The sequence below is a fragment of the Mytilus californianus genome, unplaced genomic scaffold (assembly GCF_021869535.1).
Source record: "Mytilus californianus isolate M0D057914Y unplaced genomic scaffold, xbMytCali1.0.p SCAF_10, whole genome shotgun sequence".
Classification (NCBI taxonomy): Eukaryota; Metazoa; Mollusca; class Bivalvia; order Mytilida; family Mytilidae; genus Mytilus; species Mytilus californianus.
In genome coordinates, this window is record NW_026262582.1 from 19,707,516 (window position 1) to 19,733,346 (window position 25,831).

Here is a 25,831-nt window from a genome sequence, read left to right on the forward strand (position 1 = left end):
GGAAGTCTCGAGGAGTCAGAGATTTTATCAATTTTATACTGAAAAGCGTATCAGATTCATTTCCCGTTAGATATACTGTTCCCAGATGGCATCCAAGGTTTTGAACTGAATACACCAAAGCTATTGCGTGGTGGGTTATGTATTAAACAAACATTATTGTGTTTATTTTGTGAATATGCCATTTAATAATTTTGTCATTTTCAGGTATTTTATGTTGGCTCTAACTTGGATGACAATAGATGGCATAATTTGTTTATCAAACGACGAGGCAGCCATCTTGAATTATTTGTGGATTCAGAACAACCAATCATAAGTGAGTATACACAATGTTGACTGGCAATTTATTGTTCAATGAATATCACATATAATTAAGTGGAGGTTTGGATAATGTAAATTATACAGTAACCCAATAACACAAATAAATACAAAAAAATGGAAATCTAGAGATAACTGAACTGCTTACAATAAAAAGGCAAGAGCCCAACCTTATGTATTGCTCTGTATAGACTGAGTCTAGACTAGTTGTGATTGTATTGATCAGCATATTAAAAAAAATGGACAGGATATATATATATCAGCATAATCAACTAAACATTATACTCTTTTTTGTAGAAACTATCCAGGGTGAGAATTTCTATCTGCGATATGACAAGATTTACTTTGGTGGAGTTGGCGACTCTGGAGTTTCTGTAGAAAACCATCCAAATTATCTGGGCCTGATGCAGAATGTTTACTGGGATAGACTAGACTTGTTCAGTGAACTCAAGGGCAGGTTGCCAGATTCTGCCTTCAAAATTGTTTGGATCACAAACGAAGGACAATTGAATAAATTCATATATCGTCCAATCACATTTGCTACCCGTGAAGTCCACTCTGTGCTTGACCAAATGCATATGGGTCTTAGCTTTAGGATGATGTTTAATTTTAAAACAAAAGACGATTCTGGTGTCATTTTATACAGCCAGGGACCCCAAGGTCGATTTGTTGCTGTTGAATTGGTTGATGGGTTTTTAAACTTCCACTTTAATAACGGTTTGTCAAAACAGTCGGTGGTCATCAGAACTCCTGATAGAGTAAACAACAACCAATGGCACATGTTTGAAGTAAGACAATTCATACAAGGTGGACAGCAATACTATAGAATAACTGTCGATGCAACATCTAGGGACATACAGATTCCAGGGAACCAAAATCTTCAGCTAACTGGTAACATGTATATCGGTGGATTACCGACGACCTACTTTAAAGATAGTGCAATAACATCCAGTATAGTGTCTCGTCATGGATTTATGGGATGTCTGGCCTCTGTAGATCTAAATGGATTTTCACCGAACCTGTTTAATTTTGCTAGTGATAAGGCAGCTGTTATGTCTGCCTGTACAGGTATGTGTACTACTGTTGAAATGATAAGCAAATGCTATACCTACCAACACATAAGTTCTAGTAAGGGGACTCCCTATTTTTCCTTAAAAAGTTTGAAATCTTACATTTGGACCTGTGACCTGCAAAGGAGGTATAATATTTATTTTTTTGACAATTACCCTATTTGCACCCCTATTATCATTTAAGTTGTTTTGATATTATTTTCTGTGATTAATTTTCACTGTTAAGGTCAAGGAACAGCAAATATGCTATTAAACAGATTATGCATGTGATTTTTACAAGCTGAACTCTAACTGTTAAACTAAAATATAATGGAATGTAAATCCTTAAAATAAATCAACATTTATATAGAATGTACATAAAATCTATCAAAATCTATATCAAAACTATCTTTAAAAACTCCTTTTTCTAAATCAAGTGCATTGAACTTTCTTAAAAATTGATATGTTGTTGCCAGATAACCTCATAGATAAATTACAGACAACTTAAATTACTAATTCCTTAGGAATTTAAAATGTGAGTTGAAATAAATACAATATTTCTGCAACATTTTCACAATTATGAAAACATCTCTATAACTTCTTGGTTCACAGTACCTAAACAATGATACAGTCCAATTTAATGAATTTCAGATATAAAAGCCTGCGCTGCTGATTATTGTTCTAATGGTGGAATATGTATTCCTGGTATCGCTTCGTCACGTTGTATGTGTGATCTAACAGGGTATTACGGACCTACATGTCAGGATTGTAAGTAACCAATCAATCAGAAACATACATGAGGGGGATGGCATGATTTTGGGATGTGGGATATAGGGGGTAAAAAAAAAGGGGGACGTAGGATAATGGGGGTAAAAAAAAATGTGGATGTGGGATATAGAGGGTAAAAAAAAGAGGGGTGTGGGATAAAGGTACAAAAAATTGGGATAGGGAAAAAGGAAGAAAAAAATTACAAAAAAGCAGAATTTGTGAAATGAGCATCCAAGTGTCACCCCCTCATACATAGTACATGCCACACCCACTTTGTTTTGACATACTTTAGTAAATACTTGCACTTTAGTCTTAGAATTAAGTTTTCAGAACTTTGGAGAGGTTATTACAACTTAAACAATGAATGAGGTTCAAGAGAAGATAACATCAACAAGAATGTGTTTGTTTTTCACAGAACAATGATTATCGAGATATGTAAATCCTAAACCAATTCTGAATGATAAAATGGTGATTTTTCATTGAATAGACTGCAGGCATTACTGAAGCCATTGTAGAGTAGTGGAATATAAATTATGGTTGAATATTTGTTTGGTCCGAAAATTACATTTAACCCTAATAATTCAGTCATTATATATTTGATTCCTGAATAAATCAGAATGCCCAGTGTATGAAAAATCTTCAATCAAACATTACAGATTTACATATCTCTTTAAAAGTGAACTGCCAGCTTATTGGCTCTCTCTCCCAAGGGTGCCAATGAAAATCCAGGATTTGTGACTGGTTTTAATTGTGTAAAGATTTCAGGAGAGATCGATTGTGGGGAGGGCCTGAATTATTTGGGTTAAAGGACATACTGTACACCAAAACATTTTTGTGCATACTTTATTTTGTGTAAAGTTCTTTCTAACAAAATTCACCATGAGTTATAGTTCTGCTATCTTCTAATTTTCATGATATAATTTACATTCACAACCGTTTAAGTTCACATTATGTTTTTCTACTCTCGAAAATATTTGGATTACGAAAATTAGTTGGTTCACAGTATAGAGGATCATCAAACATATAATGGTCAGCGTGCTGTCTTCAACAATATCAAATATCTACACCATATAATGGTCAGCATGCTGTCTTCAACAATATCAAATGTCTACACCATATAATGGTCAGCATGCTGTTTTCAACAATATCAAATGTCTACACCATATAATGGTCAGCATGCTGTCTACAACAATACCAAATGTCTACAACAATACCAAATGTCTACACCATATAATGGTCAGCATGCTGTCTTCAACAATATCAAATGTCTACACCATATAATGGTCAGCATGCTGTTTTCAACAATATCAAATGTCTACACCATATAATGGTCAGCATGCTGTCTACAACAATACCAAATGTCTACAACAATATCAAATGTCTACACCATATAATGGTCAGCACGCTGTCTTCAACAATATCAAATGTCTACACCATATAATGGTCAGCATGCTGTCTACAACAGTATAATGGTCAGCATGCTGTTTTCAACAATATCAAATGTCTACACCATATAATGGTCAGCATGCTGTCTACAACAATACCAAATGTCTACAACAATACCAAATGTCTACACCATATAATGGTCAGCATGCTGTCTACAACAATACCAAATGTCTACACCATATAATGGTCAGCATGCTGTCTACAACAATACCAAATGTCTACACCATATACTGGTCAGCATGCTGTCTTCAACAATATCAAATGTCTACACCATATAATGGTCAGCATGCTGTCTTTAACAGTATCAAATGTCTACACCATATAATGGTCAGCATGCTGTCTTCAGCAGTATCAAATGTCTACACCATATAATGGTCAGCATGCTGTCTTCAACAGTATCAAATGTCTACACCATATAATGGTCAGCATGCTGTCTTCAACAGTATCAAATGTCTACACCATATAATGGTCAGCATGCTGTCTTCAACAGTATCAAATGTCTTCACCATATAATGGTCAGCATTCTGTCTTCAACAATATCAAATGTCTTCACCATATAATGGTCAGCGTACTGTCTTCAACAGTATCAAATGTTTACATCATATAATGGTCAGCATGCTGTCTTCAACAGTATCAAATGTCTACACCATATAATGGTCAGCATGCTGTCTTCAACAGTATCAAATGTCTACACCATAGATCAAGCTACAAAATTAATGTAGCCTGGACAATTAAGTTTAAAAAAAAGAAAAACTTTTTTTCCACAAACCAGGAATACAAATGTGCTCAAACCAAGGTATTCTGACAAAACAAGAAAATTTGATACTGTGGATTCATTATTATTCGTTGGATACCAATTTTCATGGATTTTGTGGGTACAGGTGAACCAGGAAATTTAATGTTCAACGAATACCAAATTTTCTATAGGCTTGTATGCAGACTTTGGCAAAACCACGAAATTAAATATTCACGAACATGTAAGTTTTCCTTAATCCACGAAAATTGGTACCCACGAAAATAAATGAATCCATAGTAAGTAAAGTACCATGAGTTACTTCCCTTTTCAATTTGTTATAAAAAAGAAACTGCTTATTTTTAAACTAAAATTACTATTTTATAAATACTTAATTTGAAACTATCATGTACTCTTGAAATTTTATGGGTTAAACTTTAGATTGTTTTATCAGAATTTATCTTTACGTACCGGTACTGATTAAAGAAATATATTTAATTTCAGATCCAGTTGGTGTTTATTTTAATAAATATATTGATTCAAAGCAGTATGGTGTCATTAAATTTGACCTTATTAATCCACAAAACTCCAGGGAGGACAAACTAGCATTTGGATTCATGACTGAAGAGAAAGATGGAATTATTATGAGAATTGATAGTGGTGGTGCCAACGAATACATTGAACTTCGACTGGAAAATGGATACTTGGTGGCCCAGTACAATACAGGAAATGGCGAGCAGACCATATCCTTTGATCAGCGAAGATTGAATGATGGGAATTATCATGTGGTACAGTTTACACGTACTGCCGATGGTGGATTTTTAGTTGTTGATAATGTGCAAAAAACTCTTGCCCATCAAGGTATGAGCTATTATTTTTCTTAAGGAAAAAGAGAGTGTAAATCTCATTCAAAATTTAATGTAATAACAAAAGATTATTACAGATTGGATGTGTAAAAATGATTACCAAAGAATTATCTTATAGTTCTTATAAAAACATTTTGGTCCTTAATAACACATAATTATTATAAAAATATTTAGGATCCTTAATAACACATATAAAGAAAGGATTCCAAAATATCTGTATGTTAAACTCTTACCTAATCAACATCTAATGGACACCCTCAGTGTTGAAAGATGATACGCTACAATTTACAGGGATTTTGGCATTTCAACTGGCCCACTTCTGAACTTTAATATAATCACAGATTTCTTTAAAATATTGAATTCTAAAACTTAACTTATTTTCCAACATAAAGCAGGTTCAATTATTGTGATGTAAGAAAATAAATGGTATATCCAAACTATAGGATAGGTATAGGGAACTTTCTAGAAGTTTTGACCACTCTGTGTCCACACCTGCCATGGACAAGTGAAAATGAACAAAATAAAACGATTTCTATCAGAACTTAGGATTTTTTTTTGTAATGTACATTCATTAATAATTTAATTTTGGATGTAACATGTCTTCTGATTGGCTGACGTTGTTTTGTGTATCAGCTCATAGACATAATTCTGTCATGTGACCTTGACGTCATTAACGTTTTTTCATGATTTACTCCGGTTTAAATGGAATTAAGAATTAAATTATAAGAAATGACTGTAATATTTTTTCTGTCTATTCGAAATAACATAAAAAATGTGGTGCACACTTTAAAATAACCCGCTACGCGGGTTATTCAGTGTGCACCACATTTTTGATGTTATTTCTTCATAGACAGAAAAAATATTACAATCATTCCTTAAATATTAAATATTCTGTATTGTTTTTCAATTCAATTGGATAGTTCACAAATCAGGAGGTAACGTTATACACATTAACTAAAGGTCAATGGATAAACAATTTGATTTGTGTAGGGCACAGTTCATAAGTCTTGAATTGCATTTTTGGAAATCAAGTATCCACAAAATTTGTCCTTGAAGAAAAATCTACTGTTCCTCACTATTATTTCTATTGCAAAATACCAAAATTTTGTCAGTCCTTTAAAAATGTTGGTGGTCCAAACCTTCACCACAACATTTTGAGAACTCTGACTATTTACCAAAATTGGTACTCTGGGAAAAATAATTAAATCCACATAACATGCTGTTCATACACCAAATCAAATTGGTTTTTTTTCTTGAAGAGCAGTGCAAATGAACACATGGGCTGGAAACATATGGAGGTTTACAGGCTTAATGTTTTAGATCAATCTTTTAGTTACTTTCTAAATGAGATTGAGCATTTAATCAGGAAGGGTGAATGGTATTGCAAAATTATAAATAGTCTGAATTCAATGAAAGAGATAAAGAATCAAGCACCAAAAGGAATGCAAGACTTGGATACCGGAATGTATGATTTTATCATAATAGAATTGAAAATGGGGAATGTGTCAAAGAGACAAGAACCCAACCAAAGAGCAGAAAACAGCCCAAGGCCAACAAAAGGACTTCAAGTCTTTGTCTTTTATTCTTGCTGGTGTTTGATTTTTTTTCTTACCCATTAATGTTAAATGTATTAAAAACTTTTTTGATTATCTCAGGGAACAGTGTGTACATATATATGTGGATATTTCTGTCTTGTCCAACCTCCTGCTTGAGACACAAATAGCCGTAGCATATGTATTTTCAATAACAATATGAACACATCTAAAAACTGATGTCTTTCAGATGTAAAAACATTTTGAAATATTGTTTGACTTCAAGTGACCCTCTTTGTATCATAAATTGAACAGCAGTGAATACTTAACCCTTTAATTCTTTAAACTGACATTTTTTTCTTTAAATAGGCATTATTCAGACTATTTCAATCATATTTATTCAGAGTATTTCAACCTTATTTATTCAGACTATTTCAACCTTATATATTTATTCAGACTATTTCAACCTATGTGATTTTTGTTTATGTCTACATGTTGTCAATTTCTAGCTTGGATTATTGGTAAGTGGGCGTTTGTGGTATATTTTATCAGATTTGTCAATTCTATTTATTTACAATATCATATCTTGAACTATACTACTGTTAATCAACACTGATTCAACATGCTTCAACATTACTGAATGTATTATAAGGGGAGATAACTGATGACTACAAAGATTAAAGCTATGTGTTTTTTCATCTATTATGTATCAGGCATGACTTTTTTTAATTGTAAACTTCAAAGGCTGATATTTTATGATATACTTTGCATCTCTATTTATTTATTTAACTGTATGTAGGCAGTTAAAAGTTTTTCAAATGTAATGCATGATTGCTCCAAATATTTTCATGAATATGAATAAATGTAGAATGAGGGAAGAGTTGTTTAAAAAAATTTTAAAAAGTGATATGTTATCAAGTACAAGTATTTCATACGGTATTTAAATGTATTCAGCATGAAATGCAATATATTTTTTTAGGTTTTTATGAGACTGAACAAATATACTGTAAAAATATAAGTATAATTGGTGAGGGTACATTTTATCAGATGTTTCATATGGTTACAAAACAACAAAACCAAACACCTAAAAAAATTAAGTCAAAATAATTTATTGTCTTATTCTGTAATTCTGAAATGGTGAATTTAAAGAACTTTAATTGAAAGCAATTTTTTCACATTTCACTGTCAGAGAATAAACAGGGTAAATTTCCCACATTAAATTATTGAACTTTCCTGATTTTATACCCTCGCTTTAAAAAAGTGGGGGTATACTGTTTTACCTCTGTCTGCCCTTCCGTCAGTCCATCCGTCCGTCCCATGAATATTTTCGTCGCATTTTTCTCAGGAACTACTTGACAAGGATTTCTGAAATTTGGTTTCAGGGTTTATATAAGTAAGTTACACTGTGTGATGCGTTTTCAGATTCATTACTCAACAACTTCCTGTTTACCTAACACTTGTATTATTTTACACATGATAGCCAAGTTGAAAATTTTCGTCACATTTTTCTGAGGAACTACTTGACAAGGATTTCTGAAATTTGGTTTCCGGGTTTATATAAGTCAGCTTTAACATGTGATGTGTTTTCAGATTCATCACTCAACAACTTCCTGTTTACCGAAATATTTTGGCGGGGTATCATCAGTGAGCAGTAGCTCACAGTTTTACTTGTTTCTAAATGAGAATAGACCATGAGGCTAATTTTGAGTAGATGAGGGAGGGTCTTACATACTATATAGGGTTTTTTTTTAGCTTTAACCATATTTATATTTCAGTGGGTCACTTCAAAGGTCATTTAAATGATACAGTAAATGTATTTGTATTTAGCATGAATCGTTCAATGTATTGTAGTGATGTATTTGTATTTTCAGTAAGTCACTCTGTCTTTGATGAAGTGAAGTATGTTTATATTGGAGGCAGACTGGATGCTGGTGGTAATGTGATGAACCCATTTACTGGTATCATAGGAGGTATGACAGGGTTTTGTTTTCTGGGGTAAAAATTGAGGAGAATGTAATCCAAAACCCTATTGTAACAGGCTTGATATCTTAAGGAAGTTCCCTACTCATTTTCAAAATAACAAGCTTTTCATAACAGTAGTATATATTGATAGGGGATTAATAAAGAAACCAAAAGAGCCAAAAAAATATATAGGTCAATGTGCTTGTTTTTGAGATATTAGCCATTGAAATGTTGGCGGGAAAATGTTCTCTCTTGACTTTTCATAGCTTTATCATTGACAAGTTTAAGATCTCATAAACTATTAAAAATAATTAAAATTTTATAAGAATTTTAGAGGTGGCTTATAATTATACATGTAAAAGATTTATAAAAAGGAAAATGGTGTTCAATGGGATTCCGAAAATCTGACAAAAATTCCAAAACATGACAAGCGAACATCCTTAATTTTCCAGGCCTCATATCTACCTTTGAGTGCATGAACAACATAGTTAAGTCATGTGAACATTCTTTAGATCCTATCCATGTCAAGAAATTAAATAATTATATATAATCAGAGTTACAAAATGATGTGTATATGGATAACCATACTTAACAAGAAAACTATTTTATAGAAAATAACATGAATTGTGCATGGTGTATGAATCTATATGTTCTAAAAATATGTTTAACTACAAATTAAAGTTATAGATAAAGGAAGATAACTCCGAAAGTAGGAAATTAATGCAAATATAAATCATTATGAATATGTCAAACTATGATCTTCTCTTACATTAAAACTGAAAAAATAAATTTCCATAAAAAGAGACAGAAGATTCCAAAGAGGGCAATCAAAAATCAAAAGTGGACGAAAAACAGACTACATGAGAAAAAGAAAAAAAAAATGGTGACAATACAAACAGCAGACTACAAAACACAAAACAATAATGTAACACAAATACTAACAAACAGTGGAAATGATCTTGGGTGTTCCTGAAAGGTAAATAGATTCTGCTCCACTAGTGCCACATGTCATGTTGCTTGGCAAGTACAAAATCAGTAAAAGCTACAACTGTGTCTATAAAGAGATTTCCTAAAGACCCTAGAATAGACAAAACACAAATATAAAGTTTGGGGAGAAATAATTTATTAACAGAATTTAAGAATTTGCAGTAGGATTCATATGATATGAAGTCTCAACCTTTCTTCATTTCACAGGTGCTTTTTACAAGAACTACAGGTTTATAGACCTTGGAGAATCAGCAACAGGTGCCAACTGGAAGGGTACTTATTATGTCATCACTAATGGAAGACCAGGATACATTCTTGTTAGTATACCGTAAGTATTTAACAGAAGTACTGGATGAAATGTCCATTCATTGTTTGTACTGTGGATTCGTTATTTTTTCTTTGGGTATCGTAAAGTGATGGATGGCTGCTTAACGTCCAGAAGCAAAATAATATTCATATTTAGGACGAGAACATGTTAACTTTATATGAATATTAACCCTGCTTTGTACTAGACCAACACGCTGAGCTGGATTTTTAACATGCTAGTTCACAAGGTAACAGTCCGCAGGAAGACAAAATTGTCAACTTACCCTGACACATTATTCTGACTCCGAGCTGACCAGCCTTTGCTTTTACTCTTTATGCCTTAGTGGAGAAGCAGCAAATACCAATTTAAAAGTCTCTCGTTTGACTATTTTCTTATAATCAACATGTGGTTCAAACCCACGACATCCCGCACTTGAGGCGAACACGCTACCATGAGACAACTGAGGCAGTGCTCATAAAGTGATATGATTTTTTTTTTTTTTTTTTTATTTTTATTATTTATAACTTCCAATTTACAACATAATATACACAAATAATAACAATATATAATATATAAATCTATTGATATTATCTAATCAAATACATCTTTTTATTAGGAAGCAATTTTTTTAAAGTGATATGATTTAAGTAACCAACATGAAATTTCATTTGATTGGTTGAATTGCAAGGTGTTTACACTGCAATTTTTAATAAAATTAAAAGTAAATGTATGAATCAGTAACCAAAATCAAAATGAGTAAAACAGATATTTATAAGACACCATCATGAGGCAGTCAACAACCAGCCTCTCAATCAATGACCTTTTTATGATGTAACCAGTGAAAGTTTTAAATCAGGTCATCTGATTATTTGGATCAAAATTTCCAATGTAAAGAACTAAATGAAAATAACATTTTATAAATTTGTTGCGTCTGAACTGTTTTCCTAGATTTATCTTCATTAGGATTGCTCAAACCCATATAGTCTGTCATATTTATTTTTCATAAATTGTTTTGTTATAAATTAGTCCATTAGTTTTCTCAATTGAATTGTTACATATTTTTCATGTCACGGCCTTTTATAGCTGACTATACGGTATGGGGTTTTTCTCATTGTTGAAGGCCGTACAGTGTGTATATATGCTTACCATCCACTTCATTTGAACTTTGGTGGATAGTTGTCTCATTGGCAATCATACCACATCTTTATTTTTATACTTGAAAGCCAGTGATGTATAGATACAAGGAAAGGTTCAGAGCTCTTACTGAAAAGGACCTTAAAAAAAATAGCAAAACTCATTTAAAGTCAACTTTGACTAAGAGAGTTGGAATCTTAGTTTCTTAATAGTTTCTTAATTTACCTTTGGGGAATTTTTAAAAAAATGTGTAAAAAATTATTTAAGTACCAAAGCACTGATTACTGAGTCCACCAACAGTTTAATGTAAAGAAGTAAATTGTTCTTTTTCTATACATGACTAATATAATGTTTTGTATTGATAGGAGACCCACAGCTCCCCAGAGGGTCCCACTTCCTCCTTCAACTGGACCATACCCAATTCCAGGAGATCTAGGAGGAGGAGGAGTTGTTGCCCCTGGAGCCTCTGGTGGTGGGCCAGGCGGAGGAACTAATGTAGGTATTGGTAATCCAGGATCTATTTCTGTTGGAGGTGGTTCAGGAAGTGTCGGTCCATCAGGAAGTGGAGGGCCAATTACTGGTGCCCTGACAGGAGGTGGTGCTGGTCCCGTACCACTTGCAGGAGGTGGAGCTGCTGGCGGAGCTAGAGCTGGAGCTGTAATGGGAGCAATTCTTGGAACAATGGCATTTTTGGCCAGTCTGATGTGGGCTTTCTGGGGTTTGAAACCAGGAGTGATTCCAATGGGAGCAGGAGGAGGCGGTGGTGGAGGCGGAGCACCCTCAATGTCAATTTCACCACCTACTGCAACCAATCTGCCTGTCGCCCAAGCTTTAGGAGGCGGAGCTGGAGGTGGAGGAGCAGGAGGAGCTAAGGTAATTATTAATTGTTCATGTTGTTATATGGTTACCATTGGAAGGAGAAAATTGGATATTAAAAATTTGAATAAAAAAACTGTGGAGACTTAGTCACAAAATAGAGAGAAGTTAATAAACATTTTAGAAAAAGTATTAGTCAAATAAAATGTAAAATAGGAAAAATTGTATCTCTTTGACAGTGTTAAATTGTTATTGTATGATTTCTGTTATCTGAATTATTGCATTGTTTAGGCCATGTTATTTTGATATTATCATTGCTACATTGAATGTATGTTGTATGCCTTGTTGCTAATTAGATTTAATTTCATTAATACCATTCATTCAATATTTTTTCCTGCTTCGTTAAAATTAGCTGGATGCAGAAGTAAGTCATTTTTTGTGGTTTATTTTTCTGAAATTCATATTTTTATACTTTGTAATTTTTAATTTTTGTTTGATGCTTACAATATTGCAATCTAATTAAAATACAAATCTTGTGTTCAAGCTTTGCTTACAAGAATCTAACAACACAAAGTTTTACTTTCTGTTTTGGTAATTATTACATCAGCCAATGAAATTTCAGCCTTCAAGTTTTTGAAGGTGTGTATTAATCCGACAAAACCAGAGGATCCCAAAAGTTCTTTGAAACACAAAGTAGAATTGAGCGGTTGTAGATCCTGGTAAGCAAAGCTTGGACACAGGATCAGTATTTTAATGAGGTTGACAATATTGCTGATTTTGCTTGTGAGAATTGATTATCTTTCTGAGAAGTTTGTTTGACAAATGTGATGAGGATCTGGACGGGGCTTACAGAATAGAGAATAATGAAAATAAATATGGAGTTAAGGGCCTAATAAATAAAGAATAGAGATAAATGGGGTGCTAGAATAGTGAATAGAGAATAATTGTCAAAAAGAATAGAGAAAAATGGCCAAAAAATTAAAGAATACAGAAATGATGAACCCCCTATCTAGACCCTAATGAAAAATGTGAATAATCTACCACTGCATAGAGTGTGAAATAGTTTTCGAGAAATAGAATTTTCAAATTTAAAATCCAAGGACTGTCTAGAGTGAGGAGTAATCTGTTTATCTAATGATTTTTTATGCCCCACCTACGGTAGTAGTAAGGGCATTATGTTTACTGGTCTGTGTGTCTGTTTGTTTGTCCATCCATCCGTCTGTCCCTCTTCAGGTTAAAGTTTTTGGTCAAGGTAGTTTTTGATGAAGTTGAAGTGGGTCTCATTGAGGTCTAAGCGTGACGCGGGATTGCCTAATTTTTGTAAGCGTGACACGTGAAAGTAAAATTATTGTGCCGTGAAAACGGGAATTGGAGTCTAGCGGGACACGGGAAATTACAAAAAAATGAGAATTGCTTACATACATAGTGTAAGCTGGATACGGGAATCTGACAAAACAGTAAGCGGGATCTGGGATCAGAACCCCCCAATGAGACCCCCATTGAAGTCCAATCAACTTGAAACTTGATACACATGTTCCCTATGATATGATCTTTCTAATTTTAATGCCAAATTAAGAGTTTTGACCCCAATTTTACGATCCACTGAACATAGAAAATGATAGTGCGAGTGGTGCATCCGTGTACTATGGACACATTCTTGTTAACCATATGAAGGATTCTGATCTGCAAAAAATTCTGTTCTTTCTTTGTTACATCATTATGCAGGGTAGCCTTTTTTAGCTCACCTGACCTGAAAGGTCAAGTGAGCTTTTCTCATCACTTTGCGTCCGTCGTCTGTCGTCCTGCGTCCGTTGTCCGTCGTCCGTCGTACGTAAACTTTTACAAAAATCTTCTCCTCTGAAACTACTGGGCCAAATTTGACCAAACTTGGCCACAATCATCATTGGGGTATCTAGTTAAAAAAATGTGTCCGATGACCCCGCCAACCAACCAAGATGGCCGCCATGGCTAAAAATAGAACATAGGGGTAAAATGTAGATTTTGGCTTATATCTCTGAAACCATAGCATTTAGAGCAAATCTGATATGGGGTAAAATTGTTTATCAGGTCAAGATCTATCTGCCCTGAAATTTTCAGATGAATCGGACTACCCGTTGTTGGGTTGCTGCCCCTGAATTGGTAATTTTAAGGAAATTTTGCCGTTTTTGGTTATTATCTTGAATATTATTATAGATAGAGATAAACTGTAAACAGCAATAATGTTCAGCAAAGTATGATCTACAAATAAGTCAACTTGACCAAAATGGTCAGTTGACCCCTTAAGGAGTTATTGCCCTTTATAGTCAATTTTTAACCATTTTTCGTAAATTTTTGTAATCTTTTACAAAAATCTTCTCCTCTGAAACTAGTAAGACAAATTTATCCAAAATTGTCCACAATCATCATTAGGGTATCTAGTTTAAAAAATGTGTCCGATGACCCTGCCCGCAAACCAAGATGGCCGACATGGCAAAAAAATAATACATAGGGTAAAATGCAGTTTTTGGCTCATATCTCTGAAACCAAAGCATTTAGAGCAAATCTGATGGTATAAAAATGTTCATTAGGTCAAGATCTATCTGCCCTGAAATTTTCAGACCAATCAGGCAACATGTTGTTGGGTTGCTGCCCCTGAATTGGTAATTTTAAGAAAATTTTGCAGCTTTTGGTTATTATCTTGAATATTATTATAGATAGAGATAAACTGTAAACAGCAATAATGTACAGCAAAGTTAGATCTACAAATAAGTCAACATGACCAAAATTGTCAATTGACCCCTTAAGGAGTTATTGCCCTTTATAGTCAATTTTTTACAATTTTCATAAATTTTGTAAATTTTTGTAAATTTTTACAAAATATTTTCCACTGTAACTACTGGGCCAAGTTCATTATAGATAGAGATAATAGTAAGGAGCAAGAATGTTCAGTAAAGTAAGATCTACAAACACATCATCATCACCAAAACACAATTTTGTCATGAATCCATCTGTGTCCATTGTTTAATATGCACATAGACCAAGGTGAGCGACACAGGCTCTTTAGAGCCTCTAGTTTTTGTTACAGGTACCCCAAAAATGGAAAGCAAGAAAATTTGACGTCATGAATTTTTTTTTTTACAAATGAAAAAATGAGATCAAATTAACCACATGTTGATCATAAGAAAATAATACTTGAAAAAAAAACATAAGGAAAGAATTAATGTCCATTCAGGTGGTTCTCCATTGAAGTTTTTATTAATGGGATAAAATGTGACAGTTGTGTTTTTACCTTATACTAAATATGATCATATTTATTGTTTTCAAATTCTGGCATGAAAGGATGCATGCTTAACTATTTTATTCACATTAATGGTACATGTATTTTAGACTTTATTTTTTATGAACACTTATCCAATATCTTTTCATTTTGATGTATGTAATGTTTGGCTTATTTTTCAATAGTCGTTGAACTTCTTTCAATACCCAGAGGTATGTTTTTGTGTACTCCTTTGTACTAGATTTTCAAGGGGCACTACATATACTAATAAAACAAACAAATCCTGTTGCTTAGTAACACTAACAGGAAGTCATTTACACATATTTTCACTTTTGTTTTTGGAAGTTAAGCAACCATCAATCAATCAGTCATATTTTGATTCAGCATTTTTACAGATCTGTTTTATGGCCAATTGAAGTTTTTATGTAGGCAGATGAGGATATTATTTTGTTTACATTCTATTTATGAAAGATTTTACTTCTCTGTCAATTTTGGCGTATACACATTTTTCAAGTTCTATTTTTAGTAGGGTGTCGGTAATTCTTTCATTTTGCTTTCCATGTCGTGGGATGTTTATGAGCGATTTAATTATGACACAAAATGATTGTATGCATCAAATTTAGCCTTTGAATCACTGTCACTGGTGGGGATCACATTTTTGGGAGTTTGGTCAAGTGGTTACTCTGTTAATGATGAAATTATATTAATTGAAAGATTAGACCTACTAACTTTCTCCGTTTTTGTCATGACCCTTGAGTGCTCAATTATAGAAACTAAATACATATAAAAGGCATACAAAACCATAGAATATCAGATTGAAAACTCTTATGAAAGAGAGGCAGAGATAGCAAAGGGTTGATTAGCTATATTGATGACAACAAATTGATAATTTCATGGCAAAAAAGGAAAAATGACCAAAAGAACAGTCCTGACATTACATGTAATAGAGATGCATTAGGTCGATTAATATTAAAAATTCCCTGTGGAGATTTTGAAATGTAGAAAGGTATGAAATATGACGGAAAAAAGCCTTAAGACTTCTCATTTTCAAGACATGGACATAATAAATTTTTGAAAATCTTGATTTATGATAGAAAAAAAATAATCAAAGCAGGTCATTTTTTCGAAGGGCAAACAGGGGTGAAAGTCTTATGAATTATAATTAGCTTGTTAATGTTCTTTATGATCGTGTCTTAACGACCAGTTACCGAAGATTTCTTTTGTTATTCAAGGCACTTTTAACCAGTTTAATTCCCATGACTGTTCTTTATTTTATCCAGAGTAAGTGTCTTTGATTATAATATGACAAAGAAGTTTTTTTTTGAAACATGATGGAAATTTCTTTTTAATTGATTAAAAAGGTTGATAACAGGAATTGTTTGAATCTGAAATAATTTTTGAAATCTGTACAATTGATAAGAAATATGTGATGAAAACTAAACCAAGTTAGGAGGGTAAGCCATACATGCATGGCTTAAGGGGGGGGGTTAGTTAGTTAACTGATATATCAGTGAATGTAAAATGAACCTTCCCTCTTTAGCTTGTTTAGTCTCATCACTCATTTTTAGCTCACTTGGCCCAAAGGGCCAAGTGAGCTTTTCTCATCACTTGGCGTCCTTCGTCCGATGACCCCGCCAACCAACCAAGATGGCCGCCATGGCTAAAAAAAGGACATAGGGGTAAAATGTAGATTTTGGCTTATATCTCTGAAACCAAAGCATTTAGAGTAAATCTGACATAGGGTAAAACTGATTATCAGGTCAAGATCTATCTGCCCTGAAATTTTCAGACAAATCTGACATCCTGTTGTTGGGTTGCTGGCACTTGCTGCCCCTGAATTGGTAATTTTAAGGAAATTTTGCAGTTTTTATACGACCGCAAAAAATTTTGTGGTCGTATATTGGTATGACGTTGGCGTCGTCGTCCGGCGTCGTCCTGCGTCGTCCGAAGACACACTGGTTTTCACACTCTAACTTTAGTTTAAGTGAATGGATCTCTATGAAATTTTACCATAAGGTTCAATACCACAAAAGGAAGGTTGGGATTGATTTTGGGGGTTATGGTACCAACAGTTAAGGAATTAGGGGCCAAAAAGAGGCCAAAAATAAGCATTTTTGTAACTTCCAGACATAACTTGTGTGTTAGTGTATGGATCTCTCTGACATTGTACTACAAGGTTCCATATCACAAAGGGAATGCTGGGATTGATTTTGGGGGTAATTGCCTCAAAATATTAGGAATTAGGGGCCAAAAAAGGGGCAAAAAACAAGCATTTTTCTAGTTTCATGGCAATAACTTGTGTGAAAGTGTATGGATCTTTCTGAAATTGTACTACAAGGTTCCATATCACAAAGGGAAAGCTGGAATTGAGTTTGGGGGTAATTGCCCGAAACGTTTAGGAATAAGGGGCCCAAAAGGGGCCAAAAATAAGCATTTTTCTAGTTTCCAGACAATAACTTGTGTTCAAGTGTATGGATCTCTCTGAAATTGTACCACAAGGTTCCATATCTTACAGGGAATGCTGGGATTGAATTTGGGGGTAATTGCCTCAAAATTTTAGGAATTAGGGGCCAAAAAAGGGGCAAAAAACAAGCATTTTTCTAGTTTTATGACAATAACTTGTGTGTAAGTGTTTGGATATTTCTGAAATTGTACTACAAGGTTCCATATCACAAAGGGAAAGCTGGAATTGAGTTTGGGGGTAATTGCCCGAAACGTTTAGGAATAAGGGGCCCAAAAGGGGCCAAAAATAAGCATTTTTCTAGTTTCCAGACAATAACTTGTGTTCAAGTGTATGGATCTCTCTGAAATTGTACCACAAGGTTCCATATCACACAGGGAATGCTGGGATTGAATTTGGGGGTAATTGCCTCAAAATTTTAGGAATTAGGGGCCAAAAAAGGGGCAAAAAACAAGCATTTTTCTAGTTTTATGACAATAACTTGTGTGTAAGTGTTTGGATATTTCTGAAATTGTACTACAAGGTTCCATATCACAAAGGGAAAGCTGGAATTGAGTTTGTGGGTAATTGCCCGAAACGTTTAGGAATTGGGGGCCAAAAAAGGGCCCAAAAACACATTTTTCTAGTTTCCAGACAATAACTTGTGTTCAAGTGTATGGATCTCTCTGAAATTGTACTGCAAGGTAATATACCACAAAGGGAAGGCTGGGATTGAGTTTGGGGGTGATGAATCATAAGGGGGTTCAAAAAATTTGAGGGTGGGGGGGGGTTTTTCATTTTTTTTTTCTTTTAAAATTTTCCATTTTAAGTTGGTTATTTCTGATTTATATTTAAAAGCAAATAATAATGATATGGTAGGAGATACACACCAAACAGGATGTGTAAATTATTATATAATAAGTATTGTGCAATAGCAAGAAATTTTCAATTGCACAGTATTACACAATAGCAAGAAATCTTCAATTGCACAGTATTGCGCAATAGCAAGAAATCTTCAATTGCACAGTATTGCGCAATAGCAAGAAATATCCAATAGCACAATATTGCGCAATAGCAAAAAATTGTCAATTGTGCAGTATTGCACAATAGCAAGAAATATTCAATTGCACAGTATTGTGCAAAAGAAGATACTTCGTATAAATTGCTTATTTCTTGACCAATTTCAATGGGGTTTTATTCTTGAATTCTTGGGGTTGTTTAATATGCTGAATCTAACCGTGTATTAAGTTTTTGGATTTTGGGCCCCGTTTTTAAATTGGTCCACATTGAGGTTCAAAGGGTCCAAAATTAAACTTTGTTTGATTTCATCAAAAATTGAATTATTGGGGTTCTTTGATATGCCGAATCTAACCGTGTATTTAGATTCTTAATTTTTAGTTCCGTTTTTAAATTGGTCTACATTAAGGTCCAAAGGGTCCAAAATTAAACTAAGTTTGATTTTAACAAAAATTGAATTCTTAGGGTTCTTTGATATGCTGAATCTAAACATGTATTTAGATTTTTGATTATGGGCCCAGTTTTCAAGTTGGTCCAAATCAGGGTCTAAAATTAAACTTTGTTTGATTTCAACAAAAATTGAATATATGGGGTTCTTTGATATGCTGAATCTAACCATGTATTTAGATTTTTGATTTTTGGGCCCCGTTATCAACTTTGTCCACATTGAGGTCAAAAGGGTCCAAAATTAAACTTTGTTTGATTTCATCAAAAATTGAATTCTTGGGGGTCTTTGATATGCTGAATCTAACCATGTATTTAGATTTTGGATATTGGACCATAATAGGTGAATGTCCAATTTAAAATTTTTAAGTTCTTAGACCACATTCATTCTGTGTCAGAAACCTATGCTGTGTCAAATATTTAATCACAATCCAAATTCAGAGCTGTATCAAGCTTGAATGTTGTGTCCATACTTGTCCCAACTGTTCAGGGTTCGACCTCTGCGGTCGTATCAAGCTGCGCCCTGCGGAGCATTTTATTGGTTATTATCTTGAATATTATTATAGATAGAGATAAACTGTAAACAGCAATAATGTTCAGCAAAGTAAGATCTACAAATAAGTTGTCATGACCAAAATTGTCAGTCGACCCCTTTAGGAGTAATTGCCCTTAATAGTCAATTTTTAACAATTTTTTGTAAATTTTTGTAATCTTTTACAAAAATCTTCTTCTCTGAAACTACTGAGACAAATTAATTTAACCATACTTGGCCATAATCATTATTAGGGTATCTAGTGTAAAAAATTTGTCCGATGACCCCACCTTCCAACCATCATGGCCGACTTGGTTAAAAATAGAACATAGGGGTAAAATGCAGTTTTTGGTTTATATCTCTGAAACTTAAGCATTTAGAGCAAATCTGTTCATCAGATTTAGATTTATCTGCCCTGAAATTTTCAGACGAATCCGACAACCCGTTGTTGGGTTGCTGCCCCTGAGTTAGTTATTTTACAAAAATTTAGCAGTTTTTTGTTATTATCTTAGATATCATTATAATATCTAATATCTAATACTATTAATTATGATTTTAACCTTATTTTACATGATTTCCAAAGCATCAGTAAATACAGGTGAGCGACACAGGCTCTTGAGAGCCTCTAGTTATCAATTTTACAGAATTTGAAATTATTCCAGATTCAAATAATTCCTTGTTTTAAACAGTTTAAGTATTTTAAAATAACTCTTGTCCCTTGATTAATATGATAGCTTCTTACTGATTTTCTTTTCTTCTAACTTATCTGCTAATGCTGGTAAATTTTTTAAAAGTTGAGGTTTTTGTACTTAAAATATATCTTAAATGGGGCTTTAACTTATTTTGTAGTTTGTGGCCTAACTTAAAATTGCTGTATGAAACAATGTTGACATTCTTTTGTTTAACAACTGAACATGGTTAGAACTTGCGTAACCCAAGTCAAATTAAAGGGTTCAAATAAACTGAATTTTTTACTAAAAGCTAATAATACATTTGCAATGTTTTTTAGCTTATTTTGACAAAATTTACCTGGAGTGACAGCTAATAGCACTTCTGTGAATTGGGAAGGATTTTAATTTCAATGTGTTTACATTACCATGAATATTTTCAGCTTTTTCTTTTTCTTTTGTTTTTTTTTCTCAAAGAAGGCCTTATAGTACGATATCAATATAATGTTGTGATATTTAAGGGGGTCTGCAGCCAAATATGTCTTACAGTGAAACTTTTTATAAGATTGTTTATATACACGTACTGCATCCATAGAAAATTGAAGTTGTATCTTTATAAGTACAACTAATAGTGGAAGCCTTTCACATATGTTCAAAACTTTTAATTCATGTCTTAGAAATGAACTAATTAAAAATATGTTTTGTTCTGAAAATTATATTTTAAAGGAATGAAATTTAATAAACACCTAGATGAAAACCAGAGATTTAAGATGCTTACAGATCAGAATTTTGAACCAAAAAAAGCAACAGTTGGAAAATAGGGAAAAAAGCTCTTTTTCATATCCTCGGAAAATAACTGATAAATAAGATGATTTTTCTAAAAACTGCATTTATTTTTCTCTGTAGGTAACAGTTGTGAATGGTGGCGGTGGAGCTGGCGGCGGTGGTATGGGAGGAGGTGCAGGCGGAGGATCAGCATTCTCGTCATATTATACAAGTAATACGGCAACAGCAGGTGGTGCTGGCGGAGCTGGAGGAGGATATGGTATTGCTGGTGGAGAAGGATATGGCGGTGGTGGCGGAGGAGGTTATGGCGGTGGTGGTGGAGGTGGTTATGGTATGACAAGTGGAGAATACTCAACAACTACTACACGCACCATTGGTGGCGGCGGTGGAGGTGGAGGATATGGAACTGGAACTCTTACTGGCGGAGGTGGAAGTGCAGGATATGGAACTGGAACCAGCAACTACTCTGCATCTAAAATGTACAGTTCAAATACAATGGGTGGTCAGTCTCTTGGTGGTCACTCAGCTATGGATGCCGGTGAATCTACAACAGCTGATTATGACTTAGCATCTGGAACAGGAACCATGATGGGAGGTGGTGGTGGTGGCTCTAATACTATGAATAAATACAGCACAATGCAGTCTTCTTATCAGGTAATGTGGTGGAGGATCTAATATTTATAGAATAACTAATCCAAGAATTAGAATGTTGAAAAAATATTCAACCAATGACCAAATAACACATTTATTCATTAGTGCTGAAAGTGGTGTAAAACACCAAAAACAATCAATCAATTGGTTAAAAGTTGAAAATTGTATTACAATGACTTGTAATGTAAAGTATGAAATAGAAGGAAGGTAATCATTTTCTTTTATGTTTTCTCACTTTGTATTGATACAATGCAATATCATTGACAATGTCTTTAGACCGATTGTTGTATGAAGCTATAGCATGAAAATACTGGACGTTTTCTTTGACACAGTGTTTCACTGTAATGGATTGATTGATTGTTGTTTGCTTAATGTCCAGTGGCAAATAGTTCATGCATTTTCAGGACGATCAGTGCAATAGATGTAATAAAAGAAGTTTGAGGGTAATCTTATTCACTGAAAATATAATACCATCATACCTTTTCCAGTAATATTTGTATTTTATTTTTTGAAGGTTCAGAATGTGAGAACAGTACTTATCAACAACCAAGGAACACAACAACTAGTTACATATCATTCTGCTAGTGGTGCCGTCACCCCTGGAGCTGCTGGAGATGAAGTACGTGTAGACTGTTGTCTGATGAATGAAGATGGACGTACAGTTGTAACAGGATCAACACTGGGACCACCACAAGTATGGAATATGCAGGTAGGTTTGAATACTGGGACTGCCACAAGTATGAAATATGCAGGTAGATCTTAAGTATATACTGACTGGGATTGTCACAAGTATGGAATATGCAAGTAGGTCTCAGTACTGTCCCTGGGACCAATACAAGTATGGAATATGCAGGTAGGTCTAAGTACTGTCCCTGGGACCACCAAAAGTATGGAATATGCAGATAGGTCTAAGTACTGTCCCTGGAATCACCAAAAGTATGGAATATGCAGGTAGGTCTAAACATATACTGACTGGGACCGCCACAAGTCTGGAATATATATATATATATATGCAGGTAGGTCTAAATACTGTCACTGGGATCACCACAAGTATGGAATATGCAGGTAGGTCTAAACATATACTGACTGGGACCGCCACAAGTCTGGAATATATATATATATATGCAGGTAGGTCTAAATACTGTCACTGGGATCACCACAAGTATGGAATATGCAGGAAGGTTTGAATACTGGGACTGCCATAAGTATGGAATTAGCAGGTAGGTCTAAATACAAACACTGGGACTGCCACAAGTATGGAATATGCAGGTAGGTCTAAAAATAAACACTGGGACCGCCACAAGTATGGAGTGTGTAGGAAGGTCTAAATACACACACTGGGTAAATTGACTTTCAAAAAAGCTAAAGGAACTTTTATCGTTTACTATTGAAGAGTAAGTTTCAACAATGATTTATTTAGTAAAACTTAAGGTGGTACCAAACACCTTGACTAATATTAATTTGGCTCGTTTAATTTTCATAAAATTTTGACAAAATGTTTACTTTGACCCTTTGACAAAAATATAAAAATTTCAAAAAATTTGAACCAACCACTTTATCAGAAAAATTTCATTGGTTATATAGCAGTTTGACAAACACTAATTTTGATCATTGAGAAGCTTAATATATCCTTAACAATACAACGTAATTAAAACGTTTAGCTGATTTTTACAGAGTTATCTCCCTGTAGTGTTAGGTACCACCTTAATATGTATAATATGTAAATCCTTGGTTTCACTGAACTTGAAATATTAAAAGCATAAAAATGTTTTCATTGTGTATATTTTTTTTTCTATCTTTCAGACAGGAGAATTACTAAGAATAATGAAAGGAGACACAGTGGGATCAACAAATCTACATCTGGCTTGTAATGATCGGTTATTAGTTGGAGCAGTCCATGCTGATTTAGAAATAAATGAATTTTCTACAAGAAAAGGTGTAACAGTTAAAAAATTACAGGTAGGGTTCTGGCTTCAGTTTTTGAAAAAAGAAATGAACATGAGGTATATCTATAATAAATATTGGTATATTTTGCAATAATTAACACAGCATAATTCTGGTGAATGATAGTTTGTCATATTATCACTACAGATTTGTTGGAAATGACTATGAACTGTTAGTTATTGCTTTGCATCATGGTGCAAACAGACCTGCCAACATTCCCATTTTATTGGGGGGGGGGGGGGGGGGGGGGGGATATTTCCCATGAGAGGTGTTGACCTGATCCTTATACAACTCAAATATTTAGACCAAAATTAAAAAAGGCATTCAGAGGAGTAAAAATACATTTAAACACATGTATACTCATTCAAAACCATAGATATTCAAATTAAGTACACTATGACATGTATAGGTATGCATTAGGTCCTCTTGTGCCTTAAATCCCCCAAAGTTGGCAGGTATGTGCATAGCTATTTTAAAAGTTTCATTTGATATTCACACCATCTTGAAAAATAACTTGAACGAATATCAGTTTTGATTGGTTGACTCATGATGTGGCCAAGGTTTTATTGGCTAGAATGAGATTTAGAATTGGGAATATATCCCAAGACCTGTTCAACAGTAAGTGATTCATATTAATGTAGTTTATGATACTGCAAAGCACTCCTTATCTTTTTACAAAGGTTAAACTTGGTAAACATTTATATCCACATCATCTGATGGGTAGTTGAATGAGACATTGGCAATCATACCACATCTCCTAATTTTTATATGGCACAATAGACCACTTTCAAGTTTGTTGCATTTCCGTCAAAACCTTTGGTTTTAGTGAACATCATTTGTCCGTTAAGGAGCATCGTCACTTCCTTCTTATGTTGAGTGAGCGGTTGAAAAAATATGGTGCTATATTGCACGAATTATTCAGCAAATTAAATTTTTTGATTGATAATCATCTCCAACATCCATTGGCTTCTATAGACACAATCTTAGCCAATAAATACTCAAGGAAATTGTTATCTGTAATTTTTCAATGGGCTCTTAGGGGCCTTGCTTTTATTAACATATGATATATTTGAAATTGAATTTTTAAAGAGACACACATCAACATTTACAGTAATTTGATATAACCTATTTGTATTGACAAACCAAAACTAATTCACATAATAGAGATAGTTTGCTTTTTTTTTACCATAATACATAATAATGACTTGTCTATACCTGTAACTATTAATTTCTGTGGGAGTCAGTCAGTTATTTTGATATTATTTGATATATGTGTTTTCCTAATTTTCAGATCTGGGACTTTACAACAGGGAAGCCATTAGACATGGGAGTAGAAGAAACATGCTCAGCTTTATGTGTAATGTCAGATCCAGACAAGGTCGTATTTGGACGTTCAGACAAATTCGGCAATGCTTCAAGTATCGTAGTATGGGACTTATTAGGTAACCAACCAATCAAAGAAATGCGTTACGATGCACCTGTAGGAAACAATGACTATATAAATTTCTTAGCTTTGTCACAGAATGACCGCTACTGTGTGGCGGGATTTACAAACTCTTTCGACAATTACGCAGAATTTGTAGTGTTTGATATGACATTAACAAGTTATAATATAAACGATGCTAGTATTTTACGATTGGATGCTAATCCTGAATGTACCGCCATATTGCCACATGAAGAAGCTTGTACAGGTTTACGTAATGGTGATCTCGTTATTTGGAAATTACGTTCAGGTCAAGCTGATCGTCAGTTATTATCATCTGGCGGCCATGCCCACAGTAAAGAAGTTAAGGCTGTGTCATTATCACAGGACAATAAATATTTAGTCTCTTGTTCCGCAGACAACACAATGAAATTATGGGATATGACAACAGAAAAGCCAGTGCAGACAATGTCAGGACATACTGATGAGGTTAGTTTATAGCTTGTAAAGTTACACAAGCTCTGGCCACTAGGGGGCATTTGAACCTGCCCACTATGGGCAGTCCTCTCTTGTCTACTCAGATGAAGCCTGTTGTAAAACATTAAATACATAAGCCTAACTAATTTTGCTAAGGTATAGAGTATTTTCAGTTCTTACCATGAAAGAAAAGGAATGGGGATTTTCACTTTATAGGATAGACGCAGGGGAACGTCTAGAAGTTTTACTAAATATGACCCACGGATGACTAAGTTCAC

The 25,831-nt window shown here is 33.9% G+C and overlaps 1 protein-coding gene across 8 annotated transcripts in view; it reads left to right on the forward strand.

Annotated features, from left to right (window-relative positions):
* Window positions 1-25,831, forward strand: part of LOC127717737 (uncharacterized) — a 98,296-nt gene that overhangs the window by 70,150 nt on the left and 2,315 nt on the right. For 4 of the 8 annotated variants that reach the window (XM_052223508.1, XM_052223507.1, XM_052223511.1 and 1 more), the window contains 14 exons: window positions 205-313; window positions 613-1,383; window positions 2,016-2,132; window positions 4,816-5,172; window positions 6,098-6,112; window positions 8,581-8,679; window positions 9,866-9,986; window positions 11,465-11,972; window positions 12,328-12,339; window positions 15,357-15,383; window positions 21,179-21,712; window positions 22,224-22,418; window positions 23,513-23,668; window positions 24,945-25,565. In XM_052223508.1, the coding sequence (XP_052079468.1) occupies window positions 205-313; window positions 613-1,383; window positions 2,016-2,132; window positions 4,816-5,172; window positions 6,098-6,112; window positions 8,581-8,679; window positions 9,866-9,986; window positions 11,465-11,972; window positions 12,328-12,339; window positions 15,357-15,383; window positions 21,179-21,712; window positions 22,224-22,418; window positions 23,513-23,668; window positions 24,945-25,565 (3,642 nt within the window). The remainder of the gene's footprint in view (window positions 1-204; window positions 314-612; window positions 1,384-2,015; window positions 2,133-4,815; window positions 5,173-6,097; window positions 6,113-8,580; window positions 8,680-9,865; window positions 9,987-11,464; window positions 11,973-12,327; window positions 12,340-15,356; window positions 15,384-21,178; window positions 21,713-22,223; window positions 22,419-23,512; window positions 23,669-24,944; window positions 25,566-25,831) is intronic. The other 4 variants (XM_052223512.1, XM_052223509.1, XM_052223510.1 and 1 more) reach the window with 4 other exon arrangements.